We start from the raw sequence: 22,976 nt of genomic DNA, 5'->3' as shown, positions 1-22,976 counted from the left end.
GCGCTCCGGATTTTAATTGGTGGAGATCATACGTCAATTAATCCCAGACTTCGTGGTTCTTCAACGTAGAGAAACGCCTATCAAGTCAGTGATTGGTCTTATTTCTTGAAGCCACACCCCCTAAATCCAACCCGTTTCCAACTTTTGCTTGAGAGCTGAAATGAAAACCTTTAGGAAAGAGAGCAATTCACCGTTTTTATTCATCATTTTTTAAACAGGAATATAAATAAATATATAGACGCTGGAGTTGACATGGCGTGAAGCCGCTCGTGAAGTTTGCGTCAGTTTACTTAAGGGTAAGTCGAGAAACTTTGATGAAAATAGCTGTTTTTTAATTAAATACGAAACGACGGAGAGTTGTGTATGTATGAGAGAGACGGTTTAGGCTAACGGTTAGTTTTTAATGATTGATTATGATTCACTCGTGGGACAAGCTAATACTAAAGCTTTTAAGTTGAATACCAGTTTTTCACTTGGCCCCTGTTTCAACAGTGGTGTGAAAATGATGATTAAATTAAGCACACTCATGAATGTGAGTAGTGTTTTCTAAGCAAATAAAGTGGAGCTATTTTTGTCTTTTCCTATCTGGAGTTTTAATTTAGATTTGTTTTTTTGCTGCAGCCCTAAAATTTAGACACCAAAATATACTTTGTTGTTGTTGTTTGTTATGTTAATTAGATGTCAAGCTATTCTAGTGACACTTAAATATATAACTCATGTGTTATAGTCTCAATAACCTCAATATACAATAGCACAATATAAAATAAAACCTTTTGCCACTGTTCATTACTTTACCTTAGTTTACTCTTCTTCACCACCATGACTCTGCCCTGTGTAAGAAACACCACAACCAAAGTTAAATCTGTGACTTAGTAATAGAGAATACAAACTGTGGGTTCAAATTTAATAACAAACTCTCACACCTGACAAAACTGAACAAAACACTGAGTCTTCACTGGGGCTGGGTGATAAAATGATAACAATAATCATCATTATATAATTTTTATGGCATTATAATATTATAGAATTCTATATCGACTCATAAAGACATTTTTGTCATGGTGACATTTTTGGTTATATCACTCCGCCCTAGTCCTCACATCTGAATACTGAAAGATTTTGGAGTGTTTAAAAACTGAACAGACTTATTATACCTTATTACCTCAGTGTTTACAGTACTTTGCTTCCATGTTATCATTTTTCATCACTGTTCATTTTCCACACCTGTAAATCCTCACTTAAAATACATTAACTGTGGCTTATAAGGTCTTGACATCTCTAATGGCTCTATGCAGCACTGCTGCTCCAGATGAAATTGCAGGCAAGTGCTCACACAATACATTATGGTTCACTGTCTCTGTGTGCTGACACTGACTTTACTCAACAGGAAGTGAGAGAGAATGAGACAAAAAGGAACTCTGACAGGGTTCAGGGGTTAAATGGACTTAAATGTTTTCCACTAACTATGTCGTTTTATCACCAGTATGGAATGATGCTTGGAAGAGACGGAAATTATCTGTCCCTTATTACCCAGTTGTGACTAATATTCTCATAGAATCTTATTAAATTCTGCAAAACATGTACTTATCAAGGAAACATGAGTGAATTCACTTCTCAAAACATCAGCTTAAGATTACTGGTGCAGCAAATCATAAGAAATAAAAATACTTTTAATAAAATAAAACCTAAAATTTTATGGGTGGTTTTACAGAAGACTGACAATAAAACTAAATCAGGCCCATCCAAGTAAACTTTCTTTGACAGTATAATCAACAGCAAATGAGCACAGCATATTTGAAAAGATACTAGTGCCACGAAATGTTGGTTGCCAAAGTACCCTAATGTATGATATTATGTATCTGTAAAATTATATGAGAATTATAATGTAAAACAAATCCTTTTTTGATATGATTTTATATAGGTATTTGTAGGCCTTAGACCCATTGAATATATCACATTAAATTCCTTACTCTTACTCATTTATGTTGTTTTGTTTTGCTGGGTGAGAGCATCTTTTTTTCCTTGCCTTCGTCAGTGTTTACCACAGCAAACAAGCAACAGAAATAAGCCTGTGGAAACCGGTTTATGGCCTCTCTCCACACATGTTTGTAGTCTCTTTGTGAGGAGGCCAGGGTTGGTAATGAGAGGTTATTACTTGGAGGAGAAACCCAGGCTTTCTATCCTCCTCCTCCTCCTGATACTCTCCTTCATCAGAGATCCTCATCTCTCTCTCTCTTCCTCTGTGTCTCTCACTCACTCTCTCTCTTCCTCTCTGTATTTACCAGCTGTTTTCACTGGAAAACGTGATGCAATTCTGTCCCAGGGAGGGTGTTGAGGTGTTTTGGAGCAACGGTAGTGTTTTACTGTTTGGCTGAGTGAAGTGATACGCCCACTGCCCACACTGGTCCAGCTGGGCTCGACCCTGGAATATTTCAGGTGATGGCTTTACAACAACAAACCCTCTGTGTGTGTGTGTGTGTGTGTGTGCGTGTGTGTGTGTAGGTATGTTTATCAAAAATCAGATATGGGTCAGCTGCTGTTTTTCATGTAATGATGACAATGAGACTAAATGTGCATCAGTCCTCCTCCATGTTTCACTGCTTCCACAAAGTTATGAATAAAATTTCATGAAAACCATGGAGCTTTTTTTAGTATGAAAATGTTCAAATTCAGAAATGTTGATTATCTGTCAATAAATTGATTGTATTATCATAAAAACAACCTCCATGTCAGCACTTATTCATACCACAGATGTGCTTTAGATCAAGACACTGAATCCCAACCAGCTTCATAGATGGTTGTCTGTAGCTGACCCTGATCTCTCATCTCATTCAAGAGGAGGAAATGAAAAGTGAATTTTCCCACAGGAAGCCTCTAGGAGATTGCTGTAATGTTATGTTACATATATTTACTTTCTCCTCTCTCTCTCACTGCTGTGTGTTTGGCTGTGTGTATGTTACAGAGGGTCAGTCGGTATGGCGGATGGGGAGGAGGCCATGAGCCAGGAGGACTGGAAGGAGAAGTGTACAGTCCTGGAGGCTCTGCTCATGAAGTTCAGAGTGCAGATTATCAAGATCCGAGAACTCACCGCTGACAAAGTTGGTTCAAGTAAACTTTGGTTTTTTTCTGTTAATCGGTGAACATTTGTGCCAGTTTAGACACAGTAAGGGTGCTTTCCATGTTGTGTCCTCCCAACAGGGATGCAAGAGATTGATGCGAGAAGGAGATGTAAGGATGGAGGAACTGTATTTACCAAATCATTTGCTCAATCCAGCATCATTTTGACAAGACAGAGATCAGTCCCAATGCATTGCACAAAAAACGCTGATGCTTGATAACTGCTGGTCCAGTATTGAGTATAGACCTGTTGCTAATGTGGCATGTTACAGTGTCACACAATGTGTCTGAAAGAAAAAAATACCAACAATTCAAATTTGAATCTGTAAAAAGTAATCTGTAATTGCAGGGAAAGTAAGTCTGTGCAGATGTAGAGGACAAATCTCGTGCCAAGATACATTTGAAATAGATTATAAGAGATGAAGAAGAAAAGAATGGTCTTTTAGCTGATAAAGAAAAAGTAAACAAAGTTGTAAAAGTGTTTCTATGATTAATGATCCTGATTATGTAATTTCTGCCTCTCGGAATCTCTCAATCAAATCAAAAACAAAAGACTTAGTTTAGTGACGTTATGAAGTAGTGTGGTATCATGGGAGTTATTGTCCACACCACCACTGTCGTCCTGTCGTCATTGCAGTCAGCTTCTCAGGATTCTTTCAGTGACAGTTGTTCAGGAGGTTTTTACTGGGAGGCGAACTATTTACACAGGTCTCCTCCAAATGGGTCAGGTGATTAAAACTGGTAAAAACACTCAATGATGCAGTTTCACATTAAAAATCAGTGTTTCTCTGATTCTGTTCAGTGGAACTGAGCTGTCGCTAAGCTGTGTCTGGTGGGGTACAGAGCAGCTCGTCCCTCCCCAGCTGGCCGGCACTGGGCCGGCCCAAACTGTTCAGTGGCCTAGATCTGAAGCTGCTCTCCAGGGATGCTGATTAGAGCTCTAATGTAAACAGCAGTCTGACCACAGGGCTCCACCACGCACTGCATGATGGGATTGACCCAGCTCCAGTCAATTACAGAGTCAAAGTAAGCTCAGCTGGACAGCAAAACAAACTCCTGGAGAGACTTGGAAGACAGATTGGCTTTGGTGGGTTCTTTCAGCCCACGAAGCACATGTGAAAGTCTCTGCTCGATATTTTTGGCCTTATCCATCCTGTTTGACAAGTTGAATTTAACTACATTTGAAAGTATTTTTCCCTCTCTACATCGTAAAGCACATCATTAAACGCAGAATAACATGCAATGTGTTTTCAAGAACTGTTATACAATTCACCTCAGCTTCACTAGTTTCTACTTCAGTCATGTTTACTCAATCGTAGTTTTGCTGCTTGGAGTTCAGTTGCCTCATCAGTTTTGTGTGCTGAGTTTAAATTTCAATACATGTCACGTTAGTTTGAATAGGCTTTGTCAAACTAGGGTCACCACCTCCCAACCTTTAGTCTGAGTTAAAAATAACTTCCTCAGTTCACTGTAGTGGTCAGCGTGTTTATTGTAAGGACAGCAGTCACTACATATCACTGATTTAATTCCCAAGGATTCAGAGTTCAACCAGAGTTCAGCAGATTATTTGAGGACCGGTAGTAACGACACACTTGGATCATGATTTAGCATCAGATGACAAAATTAAGGGATAATAGATATGTTTGAACCTGGGCCTTAGTTTCCCATGTTTTTGCGTGTAAATGTTTGACAGATATACGTGTGACTTTCAGTTGTGGAAGTATCACACAACAACACAAACTAACTGATTGGGACAGGTATTCCAGCAAGTCCTGTGTTCTGTGAGGTAAAATAACAGTTTTTGTCAGTGGAGTCTGGTAATGATATATAGTGATGTTTCTGGTTCAACAAAAAGGATCTCACTCCTTAATAAAAGGTCTATCTCTGTAGGAATCCTATCCATGATGTTGTCAGACACTTATAATAACAATCTGAGCCTGTCACTGGCAAAAACAAGCACTTCAGTGGACATACTTTGACATGGACAATTACCCACTGGATTACATTGTAGCAGCTGTTTGCGGCTGCTGGATATACTGTTGTGGCTCAATACTGCACTGATTCCCAAGATTTTTGTTTTTACACGGCCAAAAACATGGAAAATAAGGCTCAAGTTCAAAAATACCAGAGCTGTCCTTAAACATGTTGCCATTTTACTCTTGTGTTTGTTGTAGAATGACCGGTCACCTTGTGCTCACTGACCCCCTGATGCCATGAGCTCATCATGTTAACATCCAGACCCCTGCTGATGTTTTTTTCTCTACTGTGGCTCCCACCGCCTCCGCCAGAGCTTGTTGTTTTAAAGCTGTGCGGGGGGCCACACGTACATCACAGCAAAATCCCCCTAATATCTCACTGCAGGGGGGGGGGGGGGGGTGAAAGTCAATTTGGGTGGAGGTAGCTGAGCCTGAAAAAATTGTATGTTGGTGTTCATTGGTTAATGAAACTGCAGCATTACTTTACTGTGCATTTACAGGTAGACTTCAGTTTGCATTAGAATCAAGTTAAATTATGTCACACAAATGGCAGATTCTGTACTATTACTGCTACCACACGAGTACATTATTGCATTAGTAAGTGAGATTTAAGAAAATGTGACTATTGTTTGTAGTGACTGCATCTAGATTTCTTTAAAAATCAAAAACTCATCATGTTTTCTTTAAAAACTGTTAAAAACGTCACTATTTCTTAAGCATAAATGTTAGTTATATTAAATAAAGTTGCAAAGAAAAAAGAGAGAAGTTACTGGAAATTATTTGGAATTATAAATTTATCAGTCTAACTGAATTGACTTAAAATTAATTCGACTCCAAGTAGACTTGGCAAATTGCTGAAATCCTAGAAAGCCCTGCACGGGGATAGAGAGAGGGAATGAGGGGAAGAAAAAGAAAAAGAGAAAAAAATGAAACCTTGTGTAAAGATTGAGCTGCCCAAGGGAGGAAATACCCAGTTTAGTAAATAGTACGTGTGTACACATGTGTGTGTGTGTTGCACAGGAAGTGAGTTTGCAATCTGAAGCACTCACCCGGTCAGTTATTCTGTGTGTTCATGTATATATATGCAAGACCAGTCAAACTCACTGCTTAACTGCTTTAACTTTTCAGAAAATGAAAAGTGGTGGTGTGTGAGAGAGAGTGTGGGTGTAGTTATTTGGGAGGGACGTTAGTTTTGGCCAGTGGGGCCTCCAGCTGCAACAGTAGGCTACACATCTCTTCATGAAGACAAAGAGGCCATGTGTGTTATATTTTCTGATTCTGTCAGCCTCCTCACTTCCAACCTCATATGCTCGCTGACATTTTTTATTCTGTCTATTTTTTTATTCTATAGCTATATATTCTCTGAGTCTCATCCCTGAAAAAAAAAGGGAAAAAAAAGTGGTGAAATACCAGAGGCTATACTGTCCAATGTTGAAGAAATACCAAAGGAGAAGTCTGGTGTTGTTCCATGTTTGTCTTGTCAACAAATCCCATGAAACGACCAAAACCAATAATTCACAGTCGTCTAGCCTGTCAGTACTCTCTGACCTCCCAACACTGTCTGTTACACTGATCTCCAGACCCACTGGGGTTTAGTGAAGACTTAATCTCTAATATATAGTTTCATTTTTTAAGGCTAAATAATTTCTTTAAACAGCAGTAGTTTTGAGAAAACAGGAGTAAATTAAGTGTTGTGCATTGAGTATTTTCAGTTGCAGATTATGTTAGAAAGATACACTGATTGTTGGTTTGGGTCTTTCCATGGACTTTGGTGACAATAAGAAACATATGGAATATCACCAGACCTACAGTACATACAGTAGAGACACACCAAGACCCTAAGGCTGGAGTGACATATTGTAGTTTGGTCTTCCACGTTTAGAAAGAAACAAACATCCTCCCAGCTGGTAGGTGGGTTACTGACCATATGAACCAATCGTGTATCAGTAGCTGTCAACAGGTTCAAAAATGGGATTAAATGCATCGTGTGGCTTTCAAGACCTAACCATGCCCTAAATAATTTAAATAGAGAAAGATAAGAATGTAAAAATTGGGCGATATGTCCAAAAATGATAACATTTGTCAATCATTTTCACAATAAATGTCATCATTATTTCTTTCTTTCAAGTTTGAAGGCTGTTTTTGCTCTTGGTTTTAAACTTTTCATTATGGTCGCAAACACATAAAGCAGAAAATAACACAGATCTGAAGTAGAAAAATGATTACAATGACAAAATCCAACCTAACTAATGTTGAACCTTTATCAACGTTTTGTTATATTTCTATTGAGGAAAATTATAGCATCATTTCTTCTTGCGATATAATTTATATTGCAATATAAAATTATATCACATTATTCAACATTATTGTCTCACCACCCAGCCCTACTTTTTCACGCTCACTCTCATACACACACACACACACACACACACCTATCCAGACCCATCTTCCCCACTACACACAAACATCCGCTTGTAATTTTCATCCTCCAGCTGCCCAGTCATCACAGCATAGATGCCTATGGCTAACCTTAAGTTACACAGACTTTTTCTTCAATGCAGATGTCGCCTTTCTTCATTTGTGTTCCTATCGGTTTGCACGTGTTTATGTTTTCATGTGTGCAGAGCCACGTTTTTGTGCATGTGCAGTGTGTGTCAAAGGAATCTTGTTTTGGAGGTGAGTTAATCCCTCTATTTGTCCCCCAGTTTTCATTTTATCCAACATATTTGACAATTAACGAGACATTTAAGCATCGGTGAGCATATTTGGCAGAGAATAAGTCTTGACCATACCTAACTATAGTTATATTTGATGAATCTATTTGCCGTTAAACCTGTATAATTGTAGGTAAACACTATGGGTCATAGTGGCTACAGAAAGAGGCTTTGTGAGCTGGCTGTCTGGCTGTGGATGGAGTGATGGGGGAGGGATGGATGGAGTTCAGGGGGAGGTTGGCCACAGAGCGCCAGTTGTGGAATTCCAGGAATGGAAGTTGAACTGGAGTTTGGATCTGAGGAGGGAATTGACTGCAGAGGTGATAGAGCATTGTTCAGAGGTTATGGGGGCTGAGGCAGAGGAGAGAGGTTGTGTTATATAGACAGTGAAGCGGCACAAATGCTCACATGTGAGTGTAGGGAGCAGGTAATGGGCTGTATACCTTAAAATGACCACAACATAAATCTTAACCTCTCATTGCCATCCCAACTGAACACAGGATATGACACAGACACCCAGACCTGACTCATCCTATATATAACAAACAGAATGAGCAACACACACACGCGCTTGCACGCATAGTCTGATAAACAGGAAAATATCCTCATCATTAAACATATGTTTATGGCTTTTTATATGTTGTTATGTCTGGTGTATGTATGAGATGGAGTGTGTGTCGTCTCCAGCTGTAGCCTACAGAATACATGCCCTGTAATTAACAAGCTGCTCTCTGCCAGATGCTATATCTGTTATTGAGAGAGGCTCATGTGGTTTGTGGTACAGCAGAGGATCTATATAGAGAAGAGAGAGAAAGGGAGGGAGAGAGTGTGTGTGTATATTTGTGAGATATATTAACCTTCTTCATGTCTATGTTTGATTAGAACTTACATCTAATCGACATTGGTTTTAAAGTGAAAGTGATCAGTGTGTGTTTCTGTGGTTTATGTGATAAGTAACTACAGAAATAGATCAAGGGATTAATTCAGAGGAGTCATGTATCTATGTTATTCTTACATTTGTCAATTCAGTGCAGTTTTTATCAGCACAAAAAAAAAAGAATTTTGCCACAATATCTTCAAAACCAGATGTGAAAGTACTCAGATTCCACTGACAGAATGCATTTTTAAAAATCACACTGCAGTGACAAGTGGAACAGTGACTGCGTAAAGGCCTCGCTCCCGCTCTGGTCCAGAAAACTGTGTGCAGTGGAAACAGTGAGTGTCTGTTGCAGGGTGTGGCTGCTTTTGGACTGTGCTGGGTCCACTTCTTCTTCTGGTCTATGGAAGTTAACAGAAGCAGGGGAAAACTGGAGCCCAGCCATGCCAGTCTCCAATGGCATTAAATCTGAGGCCAGATACAGTTTTTGTTCTTCACAGGAGTTTACACACAGTTTGGATGTGAATCAGAGCAGCATCTGCAGTAATTAATTTGAGTGCTAATTTGCTCATTTCTACAGTGTGTGTAACAGAACTACTGTGGACACTGAACAGTTGGCAACATCACAGTACATGAGTGTTTTGTAAGCGATTTTCCACTTCTAAAACATTGTACTGGAGTCAAAATACAAGGAAAACTGAATACCCCTTATGTATTTGAGTGGAAGGAATGCAAAAAAGCTGAAAGGGACCCAAAATATTTTTCTTTAATAAATGAAAAAACTGAATTTATTTACCTCAGAATGGGAAGCATTAAAGATTAAATGCACCTATTTACTAAAAGGATTTCTTCAGCAGTGGACTGTGGTGCAGAAGGTTGTTCAGTCCTCGTTGGCTAGCTACAGTAGACTTAAATGAACTTGTGAATTAGTAGTTTTTAGTTGGTGAGTCCATCCATCCATTGTCTGCTGCTTATCCATGTCCAGGTTGTTTTAATACAAGTTACTATATAATTACGAGTTATTGTTACATACTGTACTGAAAAAATATGACATAATAATAGACCATATCATCCCCACTGGATTTTCACTTGTGGTTTGTGATCATGAAACACATATTAAAATACATTCCATGTGGTATTATAAAGGTCTTACAAAGTCTTGAATTGAACTTGGTGAACCCTGCTATGAATCCCTGTAATGGCTGTATAGCTGTGCACAGGAGCAGCACAGGTCACTGAAAGAAATACCAACAATCCAAGCATAAACTGAATCACAAAAACGTTGGGTCTAAGAACTGGGTGATATAGTTGAACACATAATATTGTTATTATCAAGACAGATATCACAGTGCACTGTAAATTTGTCCTACACTGTTATGCATTGAATGAGACCAAACATGTCATGTGTAGAAAACATGAAATGTCAAGAACATAATATTGAATTATTTGTCTGACCTATCAGAGGTGTACAGTACATTGCAATGATAGCAAAATGTTATTGGAATTGATAACTAATGAGTGGCTGTATTCCATGTACATGTGTCAGTTTCAGGGTCTGCCTTACTGAGACACCTCAGTGGAACAATCATCTTAAATGTTATTTATTCCACCTGTGCTTTTCCTGCTATCACAAGTCAAAATGTCTCCTGTGAAAATGAATGGTGAACTATATTTTCTCCTCTGGAGTAAGACAGTGAGGGTTTGCTTGCCATACTTACTCTGCAATAAATTACTTCCTTCATTATCTCCAACACTCTGTCCTATTCTGAGCTACAGCCGACTCTCTGGTGTGTCAGCCAGTTTCCCCGCAGGGATTGTTAAAAGTTTCCTCTAATTTAGTCTAATTTGTACGTGTATATGTGCACATGTACTGTAGCAAACTATTCTAACCATGGTGGTTGTAGAGCTGCTTCACAGAGAATTTCCATCGACATTCCTACATATTTTCCTCCGTAAAGCCACTGAGGTTTAAGAGAGTTTCCTCAGAAGACACTGGTTTCTCTGCTGCTTCCGCCACTCTGAGCTGAGGAATTTCAGAGGAATGTTGCTCATAAAGTCATCTCTCTCCTCGATTCCCACTGGGTTTTTTTTTAAATCCTTGTGTATGTGTATATCTAGTGTGTGTGCCAGTATCTGTCTGTGTAACTCTGTATGTGTGCGTACCTGCGTGCTGTAGCCTGTGTGTGAAAGCTGTGTGACCTTTTGGTGTTGCTGCAGTTTTAACAGACTCCTACCAGGTTCCTCACACTGTGCTCTGATCTTAGCTCACAAAGAGCTGGTTGTACCTTTATAGATGTGACACCTCATCATGATTATGTAACTGGTTAAAGGTGTTATATGCAGAAATAAAACTGCCTCATCAATTCTGAGTCATAAGTATAGATGTTGTTAACAAATTCATCCATTCCCATGAGAAAATGGTAGCGTCTTCTTGGCAATGCTCTCTTAATTTTATAGTTGGTGTTTAAGTTATTGCATTTTATAGACAGGGACATCTGCTGAACTGTTTTACACTAAGGCTCTGTTTTATTTCTATTGTTCTCATCTTACAACACAAACAGAGCACAACAGCCAGTAATAGTTCATTTAGATTTTAACAACACAAACATCACTTGAGCATTAGTATATTATTATATTAGTATACATTAATTGAAGGCCATTGAAAATAGGTTTATCCATGTCACTGTGAGTCTGTAGAAGATATTAGTAGATTGCTATAAATCTGAATAATAAATTTGGAAAATGGATTTTATATGAGGAAAAAACATAAATGTCTAAACGGTGTGTAAAATGTAGATTTAAGATACATATGTGAACTTTTGATAGCCTAATTCTGATTATAAACATTCTTTTGAGTCATATAAAACGAAGAATGTCAACACCAGCTGAAAAGCATCTGCACTTTTCCAGCATAGCAGTGTTATCTTGACTGGAGTTCTCATTACGTCTCTAGCATGCAGCTCTTTCTTTGTCTTTATTTGGTGCTGTTGTATTTGGCTTGGGACAGAAGTGGAGTTGATATTTCACCTCCATGTGTATGCATCGTGGTCAGTAGCGCTGGAGGGAACAAAAGAGCTCCTTTACGGTTCATAGTCATGTAGAGAGTGTTACAGTGTGTTGTGTGGATATAATATGGAATATGTGTCCATTATTTGAAGGATAAAATAAATAAAAAATCACAAGAAAAGAGGTCAGATTAAAGTAAAGTGAAATTAAAAAGTATATTTTTCCTTTCCTAGATTCAACAACTGGAGACTCAGGTGATCAATGCAGAAAAACGGGCCTTCACTGCTCACCAGCAGGTAAGAGTCCCAACAGACGTCTCTTTACCTGTGTGTTCCCATGTGCACAGTATTTATACAGTATATTTGATGCTTTAAGGTGCAGTGGATGGAGGAGAAGCTGAAAGCACCAGACGGCCAGTCCGGAGACTCAGAGGTGCGTTTGTTTCAGCGATGCCAGGAGCTGCAGGCCCTGGTGCAGGAGAAGGAGGACGTCATCGCCCAGCTGGAGCAGCAGCTGGAGGAGCAGGTAAGACACGTACACACCATGAATCTCATCAAAGCAACAGATGTAGCACTAGCAGATGTGCAAAAGAAGACGTGCAAACAACACAAAAACCCCTGGTTTCGAGTTATAAAATTCTTATTTTTCAGCTGTGCACCTGGCTGAAAAGCTGCTGTCATGCTCTGAGAATTTGGATAATAATGTCAGATGATCAAACCTCAGTATACCACAACAGAGAAGGAAAACAGTTGTTGCTTAAAGCATAAGTGTAGGAAAGCAGAACTGAACTGGAAAAGTACCAGACTCTTGGCCCCCTCTTTCTCCTAGTGTTTTTAACCTTGCTTTTAGGGTTTGTTTAGTATTTTCCTACCTCCTCTCTGCAGGGACATTCCATTTCCATGAAAGGCACTTCCATCTTCTATCTCTCTATCTGCTCTTTGTGTCCCCAAATATTCTATGGCTGCATGCATTCAGCTGGAGAGAAACATGGCTGAGGTTTGTTCATTCAGACTTGTCCTCTTTCACCAGAAACAGATCAGACTTCAAGATGCCAAAACAGTGGAGGAGAAAGCAGCTAAGATCAAGGAGTGGGTGATGCTGAAGTTGTCAGAGGTGAATACATTGCAGAATTTTATATAATTATGACTAAAACAGTTTGTTTGGATGTAAAAGAGAAGGTGGAACTTGGATGATATGTTGGGGTAATTAATTCCACATCATTCTATGGGCCAAGTTGCTGTTATGTGAAAATATATGTTTATCCATCAGTTTGAGGTAGAGAATGCAGCATTAAGAGAAACCAACAAGCAACAGGAGGCTCAGATTCTGAAGCTGCAGAAACAAGTGCAAGGTAAGAACTTTTTATGTCCTAAGTCATCCACGTTTAATCATATGTTCATCAGAGGATATTAGGTAGATAAAAACCATGGTGAAGAAAATGTAAATGCTAGTTGGTAATATGTATGCATTTATAAACACACATATATGAGGAGCAATCAAAAAGCAAGAAAAAACTGCACCTGATTTAAATTTGGCGAGTAGGGAAGGTGGAGAATGACAATTGTGTTTTCCATGCGCTGTGAGCAGGCACATTTTCATGATGGAGCATCATCATCACGAGACGGAACACAACAGGAACGGTCTTGGAACTTTTTGATTGCACCTCCTTTAGTACATACATTTGATCATTCAGATGTGCTGTGTGTGTGTTTGCAGCCTTCGAGCAGAAGTGTGGTGGTGGACGAGGAGTCCTGTGCAGACCTGGTGAGGCCCAGCGTCTCAGCAGCCTGACGTTTGGCTGTTTCCAGGTGAGAGGGAAGAACCCTCAGGTCCTCACTGGGCCAGCACCTTCCCAGAGGACCCTTAGCACCCAGGAAGAGACTGAGGGCAGAGATGAAAATGGTAAGTCCCCAAATAGTTACAGCTATGGATATGGAAACAGCTTTTGTGATTCAGCATATTTATGGATGAAGTCAGACACTGGGAAAGAGCTGGACACAGGAAGGCACAGTTTCATAGTGGAAAATGGAAAGTGACTCAGAAGACCTTTTTCGCCATTAGGTCATATCTGTGGCGTCTTAAGGAAAGAGTTTTCACTACTAAACTATTTTGCCACTCACATTGCATATTGCACATTGAAAAGTGTGTGACCAGAAGGCCAGATTGCAGTCTGTGAAATAAAATTTAGAGTTTATACTACAGCCATGGTAGCAGTTCAATGAGACTGAGTCACAGCAATACTTTGAGCTTAATGCTAACTTGAGCATGCTAACTTGCTCACAATTACAAACACTCTGATGTTTAGCAGGTATGATCTTTACAGTGTTCACCATCTTGGTGTAGTGTGTAAGCATGATAACAGTTGCTGATTAGCATTAAATGCAAAGTACAGTTGAGGTTGATGGGAGTGTGATTAGCTTTTCAGGCATTTGCTCATAAACTAAAGCACTGGACAAAATAAAAACAAAATGTCAGACTTACCAATACTAACAAAACCTCTACCAAATGTATTATAATGGAGCAAAGACAGACTAAGGATTAAATTTAGTCTTCTTTTGTTTGAATAAAATGGAAATTTAGTAATTAAAGTTTCACTGCTCTTCGGCTAATTAGCATGAATTTGATCGTGATTGTTTAAAGTAGATTTTTTCTATAAAAGCTCTGAACATGTTTTCAGTCACTCATTATGAAATTATACAATAATTATTGAATTGGTTAAATTGCCACAATGAAAAACAATGAAATAGAGATTATTAATATATAATGGATATGCATTTTGATTTTTTTTTTTTTTTTACAGTGAAGAGTAAGCAGGCAGCCTCCTCAGAGATAGATGGTGAAGTCCATGGACCTGACCCAACTGGACTTTTGTGTTCTCCTGTAGAGGATGACAGTGCATCTGAAAGCTTGGGTGAGAATGCATGTGGACGTGAGTCTCGGGGGGTCTCCTCTGTGCTCTCCAGCGCTGCATCCGAGGGTGAGGGAGGAGGAGGGTGTGAGGGCAGAGGAGGAGGTGGAGTGTGTGGTCTGGAGTTCAGCCGCCCAGGCAGTGAGACCTACCTGACTGCTTCAGATGACAGCAGCTCTCTGTTTGACGATGACATGCAGAGAGCGGAGCGGCCCAGCTTCAGCCTCCTGGGATCATCAGATGGGACCCTGGGAGGATGTAAAGACGGGGAGGAGGAGGCACACAGGGCCAAGCTGGAGGACTGCACCTCTGAGGAACTCAACAAACGATTCCAGTCACAAAGACTTGACTCCTCATCCTCTTCCAGTGAACCAAACACCCCCAGCCCCATCCTCACGCCAGCCCTTACACCTAAACGACCAAACCCACCCCAGGACCCAAGGGACAACCCTGCCTCACCCAAACAGCCGCGTCTCCGCACCCCAGCGGGGTTTGGGTTGATGAATGTGTCACTGGCCAAGAAACACTTGAGCCAGCCGCCAATCAGCACAGAGGCAGCTCATGGACAAACACGTAATGCCCTCAGCATGCTGCGCCCCTTCCGGCCACAGGAAACTGACCTTGACCAGGAGCAGGAGGTTGGCATGGAGACCGGCAGGGACACACCTCCTCAAGTCCCTCCCAGCTCACGAGCTACACCTACCATGCCTTCGTTGCTGACCTCACCTGATCCTGGCACAGATATGAGCCCAGAGAGGCCGGACGGTGACATCTCAGCACCTGGCAGCAAACCTCCTACTCCCCCTTTACACAGGCTGCCTTCCTGGGTAAGAGTGTCCAGTGTTTGATGTGAGGTGAAACTGATCTTGGTGTTGTTGTTGTTGTAAATACTAGTTAGGTCACCAAATCCAGTATTAAGTAGTCCCCAACAAATGCACAATTTACTCCCAATTTGAGTTACGTTCAGTTATTATAACACTGGCCTGTCTTGGCCTGTCTTCTGTAGGGACCAGTTTGGTTGTGGCCAAGTGCCACAGACAGGGTAGGGAAGTTGTTGACAATATGGGCTATCACTAGCCTTATCCTTTAAGCCTAGTATCAATAAAAATGTCAAGTTGCCATAAGTCAATATTTGTTTCTGGCAGAGCTTTATTCTTAACAAGGTGGGAATGCTCTAAAGATGAAGTCTTAAATCTCTTGCCAAAAGAGAAAGCATAACCCAGACACGATCCTAACTCCATTTTATCCAAGATGAATCAGTAATCTTAATCTTAATCTTAAGGTCTCAGTTGAAAACAATACAAGTCAAAGTCTTAGCAACATGTTTTCCTCTACCGCTCAAATGAATTATCATGCAATTTCTTTCTTGCCAGTGGGTTACTGTTTATATTCAGGTGCTCATAGTGCCACCTGCTGCTAAGGTGCCCACTAGCAGCAATACAGATTATATAGCCTGTAGGTAGTCATTGTAATTTGGAAAAATAGCTACACATGCAATGCAGAATGTGCACAGGATGTGTCCCTATAAATAACAGTTGTGACATAAGATTCCAACCTTACAAAATGATTGCCAGCTGTGGGCAAGTATTTTCTTAATGGCAGAATTGTATGTGTTTTCTCCTCAGGAGAGTCGTATCTATGCTGTGGCTAAATCAGGAATCAGACTGTCTGAAACATCCTGCACAGACAATGCTAGCAAAGGTAAGACCTAGAAACAAGAAGCAAAACTGCTGAGCTGATAGTACACAGATTTACTGGTTAACTGATATGTGATCTGTCTTGCAGACTCTTCCCTCCAGTCATCCTATCCTGCCTTTGTAATGTACACATCCCTCATCTATAAAAACATGACTACACCAGTTTACACTACTCTGAAGGGGGTAAGTATAGCTGTGCACTGTGAAAGTTATCACCATCTGCATTTTTATTGCTCTGTAATAATATTAAGATTGATTTTAATATAGGAATGTTGGGGATGTTCTGTGACAGTGTGTTTGTGTATGTTCAATAGTGTGTTGACGTCGACATTGTCTTCCGTTTTTGCAGAAAGCCACTCTACTGAGCAGCAGTCCGTTCTCAGACGAGTCGTCCAGCTCTGAGGAGTCGTCCAGTTCAGGAGAGGAGGATGGCTCCTTCTGCAGCTCCCACACCTCCTCGAGCTCCCGCAAGGACAGCAGCCCCGGCAGCCCGCGCTCTCTCAAGAGAGGTACGACACACCAACATACACTGTTCCTGAAGGTTATTTAGAATTCCCACAACAGCTGAACTAAAATCTGTCCTTGAGCGCAGCAGGTGCTGCTAAATCAATACAGATTTACATTACAAATTCATTGTGTCTGTAGCAACCAACAGTAATTGTGCAATGCTCCTATTAAACTTAACTTATGATGTTGGTCATCAGTTCTCTTTTCTTGTTTCTTATATATTAGTTTGGAGTTATTGTTCTACTGTGCTGTTTCTTTAGCATGCTAACCTTTACTCTGGAATTACTTCATTTGTAAGGAAACAGAAAAAGATTGTGGATTATAGTTGTGTATGATCATACTGTATGTTGCACTCGCCCATTCAACCACTCTGCATCTCCTCTAGCTGTGTCCATGTCTTCAATGACATCAGAGAGCGACTATGCCATCCCTCCTGATGCCTACTCCACAGACACAGAATGCTCTGAACCAGAGCAGAAATTACCCAAGACCTGCTCTTCAGGCGGCGACAACGGCAAGAGTGTGAGTCAGTCTGTGTTTTAGGAATAGATCCAGGCCGGGTGATCACTTTACCTATGACACACACTACAAAATCATCCGTAGTTATCAGCTCCTGTGCTCCACCTTGTGAAGTGATAACATCGCAGAGCTGTTTTTAAGTGTTTTTAAGTATTGATAAACTGAACAGCGTTGTATTTCGTAGGAGCCGATGGAGAAGTCAGGCTACCTGTTGAAAATGGTAAAGACCTGGAAGAAAACCTGGAAGAGACGCTGGTTTGTCCTCAAAGATGGAGAGCTGCTCTACTTTAAGTCACCTGTGGGTTTTACACATTACTTTCTTAATCTTGTTGGTTTATGATGTAACTACATTTTTATCCATGTCCTGAGTGAGTGCCATAAAACGTAATCATTCACCCACAGAGTGATGTGATCAGGAAACCTCAGGGTCAAATCGAGGTGAACGCCACTAGCAGCATCGCCCGTGGAGAGGGAAAACAAGTTCTTCAGGTATTCTTCATTCATCATTTTTCAGCATCTATACACTGTCAGATGATCTCTGCTTCCCTTTCCCATCTTCACCTCCACATATGTTTTTATTGTCATGTGTAGATAGTGACAGGGAAGCGTGTTTACTACCTGAAGGCTGACTCTCCTAACTTGCTGGAGGAGTGGCTCAGGGTGCTGCTGAGCGTGCTGAGGGTGAAAGCTGCCAGTCCTCTCTTCACCCAGCCGGATATTCGCCCTGGCATGAAGGGACTGCTCATAAAGGTCCAACATCTTATCACTATGGCCTCAAACTCTGCACTGACTGTCAAAAATGAATCACTTTTTACAATACACAACTTAAACTTGCATGACCTATTAAAACTTATTATAATAACACTGTAGATTTATTCATGTTTACAGTTCAGTGATGAGTTTTGCCATGTCATAATGAGGTGTTCTTCTCCTTGGTCTTCAGACAGTTTTTTTGTACTACTACTACTACGTTGTCATAGACGTTACTGCAATTTCTCAGATTTGCTCTCGCTCTGTGGCAGGTAAAGCACGGCTACTCTAAGCGGGTTTGGTGCGCTCTGATTGGTAAAACGCTGTACTACTTCCGGAGCCAAGAGGACAAGGTATGATTCATCACTCAAACAACACTAAAGCAACATTTGCAACTATTCTACCTTAAGATAACAGCTTCAAAATAATTTTGATGGTACACTGACTTGTATACGGAGAATGGAACCTCTTTTATTCCCTCTCTGCGCCCTGAAGGCCTGTTCTTGCACTAGGTATCTTGGGTTGGGTGGGCACTATCTCCTGCTAACTGACTGACTGAATCAGGCTCAGCAAATTCAAGAGTAATGCCAAACTGATCAGTTAAATAATTATTAACCCAGAAGACCTAGAAGTTATTAAAAACCAGCGTTCATCTTCAATATTCAGCACAGAAACTTAAAATATCAAGAATTATAAATGGGGTTTGGCGTGTTTGACGTGTTTGAAGCTGGGGACCAACAGTGAGTGGGACTCCACAGTTGGAGCTCCGATCAAGCACTGATTCAGTGGACCAATCTTTTGAGCAAATCTTTTTATCAAACAGAAGTTACATAGTGTTGCTTTGTAGGTGCTACATATAGCTAACATTAGCATTAATCAGCACCAAACTTCATTCCTTTACTTGTTGTCTCCAGCAGTGGAAAGTAACACCAATATTAACTCTTGTCCTGCTTTTATTTCTATCACGGTTTTTCTTCTCCTGAAGTTAGCATGCTAACCAGCTAGCCCTCCCATCTTGTTATACCACTTTGCAATAGTGAGTCACTGTAGCATGCAGGTTTTGCCACAGCAAAAACATATATATCACCTTTAAAGATTTACAGGATGTTCAGACAAAACCGTAATGCTCGTTAGGTGAAAATTTGGTCACTGAGCCTCATCAACACTTTCACAACCCAGACTCAAAAATTCATTCAAGTCAAGTCAAGTCAAATTTTATTTATATAACGCCAATTCACAACAGAAGTTATCTCGAGGCACTGTACATATAGAGCCGGTCTAGACCGAACTCTTTATCTTATAAAATTTACAGAGAGAAACCCAACAGATCCCACCATGAGCAAGCACTAGGCGACTGTGGCAAGGAAAAACTTCCTTTTAAGAGGCAGAAACCTCGAGCAGAACCGGACTCAAGGTGGGCGGCCATCTGCCTCGACCGGTTGGGTTTAGACAGAAAGAGAGGGGGGTGAGGGAATGGGGTAAGAGAAAGACAACATTGCAGATACACAGACTAAGTCAAAATGTAAATAGTAGTAGTAGTAGTAATAATAATAACAACAACAACAATTATTATTATTATTATTATTATTATTATTATTATTATAACCACTACAGCTAAAGGAATAATAATGACAAACAGTGAAACATTAATAGCACTAACACTATCACTAACACTAACAAATGTTTAATGTTTAATTATCGTATCATTGGTTGAGCTGGATCATGGGAGCAGCATTCAGGGTCACTAATTTGAACAAGTTTTAATTTCCTGAAAATGGGTCATTATCACGGTATATAAATCTTTAGTCTATTTTTAGATTTTGAAATGTAATGGTAAATCATATTGTAAATTGGTGAGTAGACAAGCCAGTGCAACATATGAGCTTATTGTTTGTTTCTTTGTGTGTTCACAGTTCCCACTAGGTCAGATTAAGCTGTGGGAGGCCAGGGTGGAGGAGGTGGACAGGTCCAGGGATTCAGATGATGACCTGAAGATGTGTGGGCGGGGCTTACAGGGAGCACCCTTCACCATCGCTATCCACCCACAGGAGCAAGGGCCGACCTACCTGCTGATCGAGTCCCGCCATGAAAAGGTCCAAGATCAACATCATCACAGCAGCACTGTCACACCACCATCTTAGCTTTTTTATTTTTCCATCACCATCTGGTGCTATTTGGTATAGATTAAATCAATCAATCAAGTGGACAGTAGTAGAATGTAAAAAGCATATAATAACCATTCAGTTTTTTTAGTTGTGGAAATGTAGTCATCGTTTGTCAAGTTTAAACTTTTGTTAGTGGTGCTCTTGTCTGTGCTGCATTCACAATGTGATGGCCAACTTACTATAAGCAAGCCAGAAAAGAAGCCCACATCTCACATACACAACTCAAAGAATGCTGTGTGTAAGAATGTAAAAATTAAAAAGCTTAATAGTGTCATAGTGATAGGGAGTAGCAAAAGGAACATTAATTTATTCATTTTACTGGTTACTAATTTGGTGTAATTTGATTTTAAAGTCCAATTGTGTTCTCTGTAACTATGTCCAAATCTGTTGTTGCTGTTATGTGTACCTCCACAGGATTCATGGCTGTACCATCTGTCTGTGGCAGCAGGCACCACAGTGGGTAAAGTTGGCACTGAGTTCGAACAACTGGTGGGAAAACTCTTCCAACTGGATGGAGATCCAAGTGAGTATTTCCTACAAATTACTTTCTAATAATTTACTGCAGTTTCTGTGGTGTCTTTTTTTTTAAATTCAGTTTCACAAAAACCATTAGACTGTGATTTGTATGACCTGTCTTGCATCAGATAAAAATCATAACCAAAAATACACTGGAAAACAGCCTGTTTGGAGTGTGTTGGTAGCAACATTTAAAACTAAACCACTTTTAAAACACCCCATAAAACCACCTGGTATGGACTAAGCAATTCTCGATTTCAAAACCTCCCCACAACAACTATGTCAACAATTAAACAACATGTTCCTTCATGGTTGAGTCAGTCTACTGAAAGAATTTCTCATCACTTCCCATAGTTACAGATTTTTGTGAAAATAATGAGATGTAATTTTTATGATGTTCATCACCGACTAGCAACATCATCATGAATCAAAGTCCCTAAGAATGTACATGAGTAAACTGGGTCATGTTTTCTCCTTCGCATTTAACATGCAAAACAAGATGTAGAAAGTTTTTGCTTTGGATCTTTACTCAGTGATCTTTATTTTAATTTCTTTTACCATATAATCTGTGAAGCATGTGGTTGTTAATTCATTTGTGTGACGTGTGCTCACTGCTCTTCTGTCTCTGTCTTTCAGACTCTCAGATCTGGAGACATCCCGTGCTGTGCTTCAGTAAGGAGGCTCTGTCATCTCCTCTCACTACCCTGCCCTCACAGGCTCTTCAGACAGAAGCTGTTAAACTCTTCAAGGTACGTCCAAAAATATGGTTTGACCAGAAACCTCTGTGTGGACAAATAATGAATCATAGTGTAGGTGATCTCTCCTCCTGCATCCCGTCTCAATGCGTCACCTCTCCACAGACTTGTCAGCTTTTCATCAATGTGGCCATCGATGCCCCGGCTATCGACTACCATGTCTCGCTGGCCCAGAGTGCCCTGCAGGTGTGTCTGGCCCACCCAGAGCTTCAGAACGAGTTGTTTTGCCAGCTCATCAAGCAGACCCGGAAGAGGCAGCCACACGGCCATCCAGGACCACTGCAGGTTTGCATTGTCACCACACGGTGTCAGCAGTAGCTCATGTTATTTACTCAAAGTGCTGACGTTTGAAAGAAGAGGAAAAGGGTCGAATCATCAGGGTTCACTGTGTAAACTGATATCAAAACTACTTGGAAAAAACTTGATCAAATCATTTATTTCTTCTTAAAGCATTTTGGTCTCTCTTGTTGCCATGAATACAAAACAAGCTTCTATACACAAAGACCAAGCCCTCAAAAGTTCTCAGAACTACCCCAGAAGCTCTTTGTCTATCATGTAGTCATGTGATCGTCCATACCCAATAAGCAGATACATCAATAACACCTGCAGCTGTGTCGCCAACAGAGGGCAGCAGTTGAGGTTGGACATTTATCACTTCCTGATAGTCTCACAAAGGATGATACATTCCAAAGTATAATTATGTCTCAGCCAACCACAGGCTTTAAAGACAACAGAATGAGTCATAACACAGTGCAGTATCTCCTTTGTGATACTGTGCATGAATGAACTGTGTGAGGCTGATCAACTTGATCAAAACTGGTTACAACTGTGACACACTGTTTCATGGTAAAACATTATGCAACAAGGAAAAGCTGCAGTTTTCGGTCTGTCTCATATGTGGGACAGTTTGGAAAGAACAGGTTGGGTAACAGTGTGTTGTTTGTCATTCTTCAGGGCTGGCAGTTTCTAGCCTTGTGTGTAGGACTGTTTCTGCCTCAGCATCCTTTCCTCTGGCTCCTCCAAGTTCACCTCAAAAGACACGGAGACTCCAGGTGACAATAAACACTCTCAGCCAAAACACTACACACTCAATGTAGCCATTTAAATAACTGGTTCTTATATAATATTGATCTACACTGTCATTCACATCCAAAATGACATTTCATGCAATTTTAAACTGTTACATATCGACTCCCAGCTGTCTGTCAAACCTGACACACTATAGTTTGATTATACTGACTTACTGAAATTATCTAAGGCCAACTTTTTAAATCATGTTGCACTGGTATTTAGCCTCTGCTGTGCCGACACACAATACTGGTCTTTGTGCATCCGCCTTACATAAAAGTAATGCAAACTACAGCACCTATCACAGATTCTTGCTGTGCATGTATTTGAATATAATTTGGGCCGCAAATTCCATCTCTTTTCCCCATGGATATACAGGAGGTAGTTTTTGTGAAGCACAT

The 22,976-nt window shown here is 40.4% G+C and overlaps 1 protein-coding gene across 2 annotated transcripts in view; it reads left to right on the top strand.

The window, feature by feature from the left end:
* The first annotated feature begins 123 nt into the window (after window positions 1-123).
* Window positions 124-22,976, top strand: part of plekhh2 (pleckstrin homology domain containing, family H (with MyTH4 domain) member 2) — a 31,645-nt gene continuing 8,792 nt past the window's right edge. Inside the window, exons 1-22 of one of the 2 annotated variants that reach the window (XM_018678673.2) lie at window positions 125-296; window positions 2,286-2,436; window positions 2,963-3,098; window positions 11,924-11,986; window positions 12,066-12,215; window positions 12,720-12,803; window positions 12,960-13,041; window positions 13,407-13,592; window positions 14,491-15,425; window positions 16,224-16,299; window positions 16,384-16,478; window positions 16,645-16,804; window positions 17,188-17,324; window positions 17,506-17,619; window positions 17,724-17,810; window positions 17,913-18,071; window positions 18,344-18,424; window positions 19,985-20,164; window positions 20,651-20,759; window positions 21,389-21,501; window positions 21,613-21,792; window positions 22,462-22,559. In XM_018678673.2, coding sequence (XP_018534189.1) covers window positions 2,976-3,098; window positions 11,924-11,986; window positions 12,066-12,215; window positions 12,720-12,803; window positions 12,960-13,041; window positions 13,407-13,592; window positions 14,491-15,425; window positions 16,224-16,299; window positions 16,384-16,478; window positions 16,645-16,804; window positions 17,188-17,324; window positions 17,506-17,619; window positions 17,724-17,810; window positions 17,913-18,071; window positions 18,344-18,424; window positions 19,985-20,164; window positions 20,651-20,759; window positions 21,389-21,501; window positions 21,613-21,792; window positions 22,462-22,559 — 3,212 coding nt within the window. In that variant the 5' untranslated portion in view covers window positions 125-296; window positions 2,286-2,436; window positions 2,963-2,975. Of the gene's footprint in view, window positions 297-2,285; window positions 2,437-2,962; window positions 3,099-11,923; window positions 11,987-12,065; window positions 12,216-12,719; window positions 12,804-12,959; window positions 13,042-13,406; window positions 13,593-14,490; window positions 15,426-16,223; window positions 16,300-16,383; window positions 16,479-16,644; window positions 16,805-17,187; window positions 17,325-17,505; window positions 17,620-17,723; window positions 17,811-17,912; window positions 18,072-18,343; window positions 18,425-19,984; window positions 20,165-20,650; window positions 20,760-21,388; window positions 21,502-21,612; window positions 21,793-22,461; window positions 22,560-22,976 lie in introns of both variants that reach the window. The other variant, XM_018678681.2, reaches the window with a different exon arrangement.

The sequence above is a fragment of the Lates calcarifer genome, linkage group LG16_LG22 (genome assembly GCF_001640805.2).
Source record: "Lates calcarifer isolate ASB-BC8 linkage group LG16_LG22, TLL_Latcal_v3, whole genome shotgun sequence".
NCBI lineage: Eukaryota > Metazoa > Chordata > Actinopteri > Centropomidae > Lates > Lates calcarifer.
This window is presented reverse-complemented; position numbering and strand designations above follow the sequence as displayed.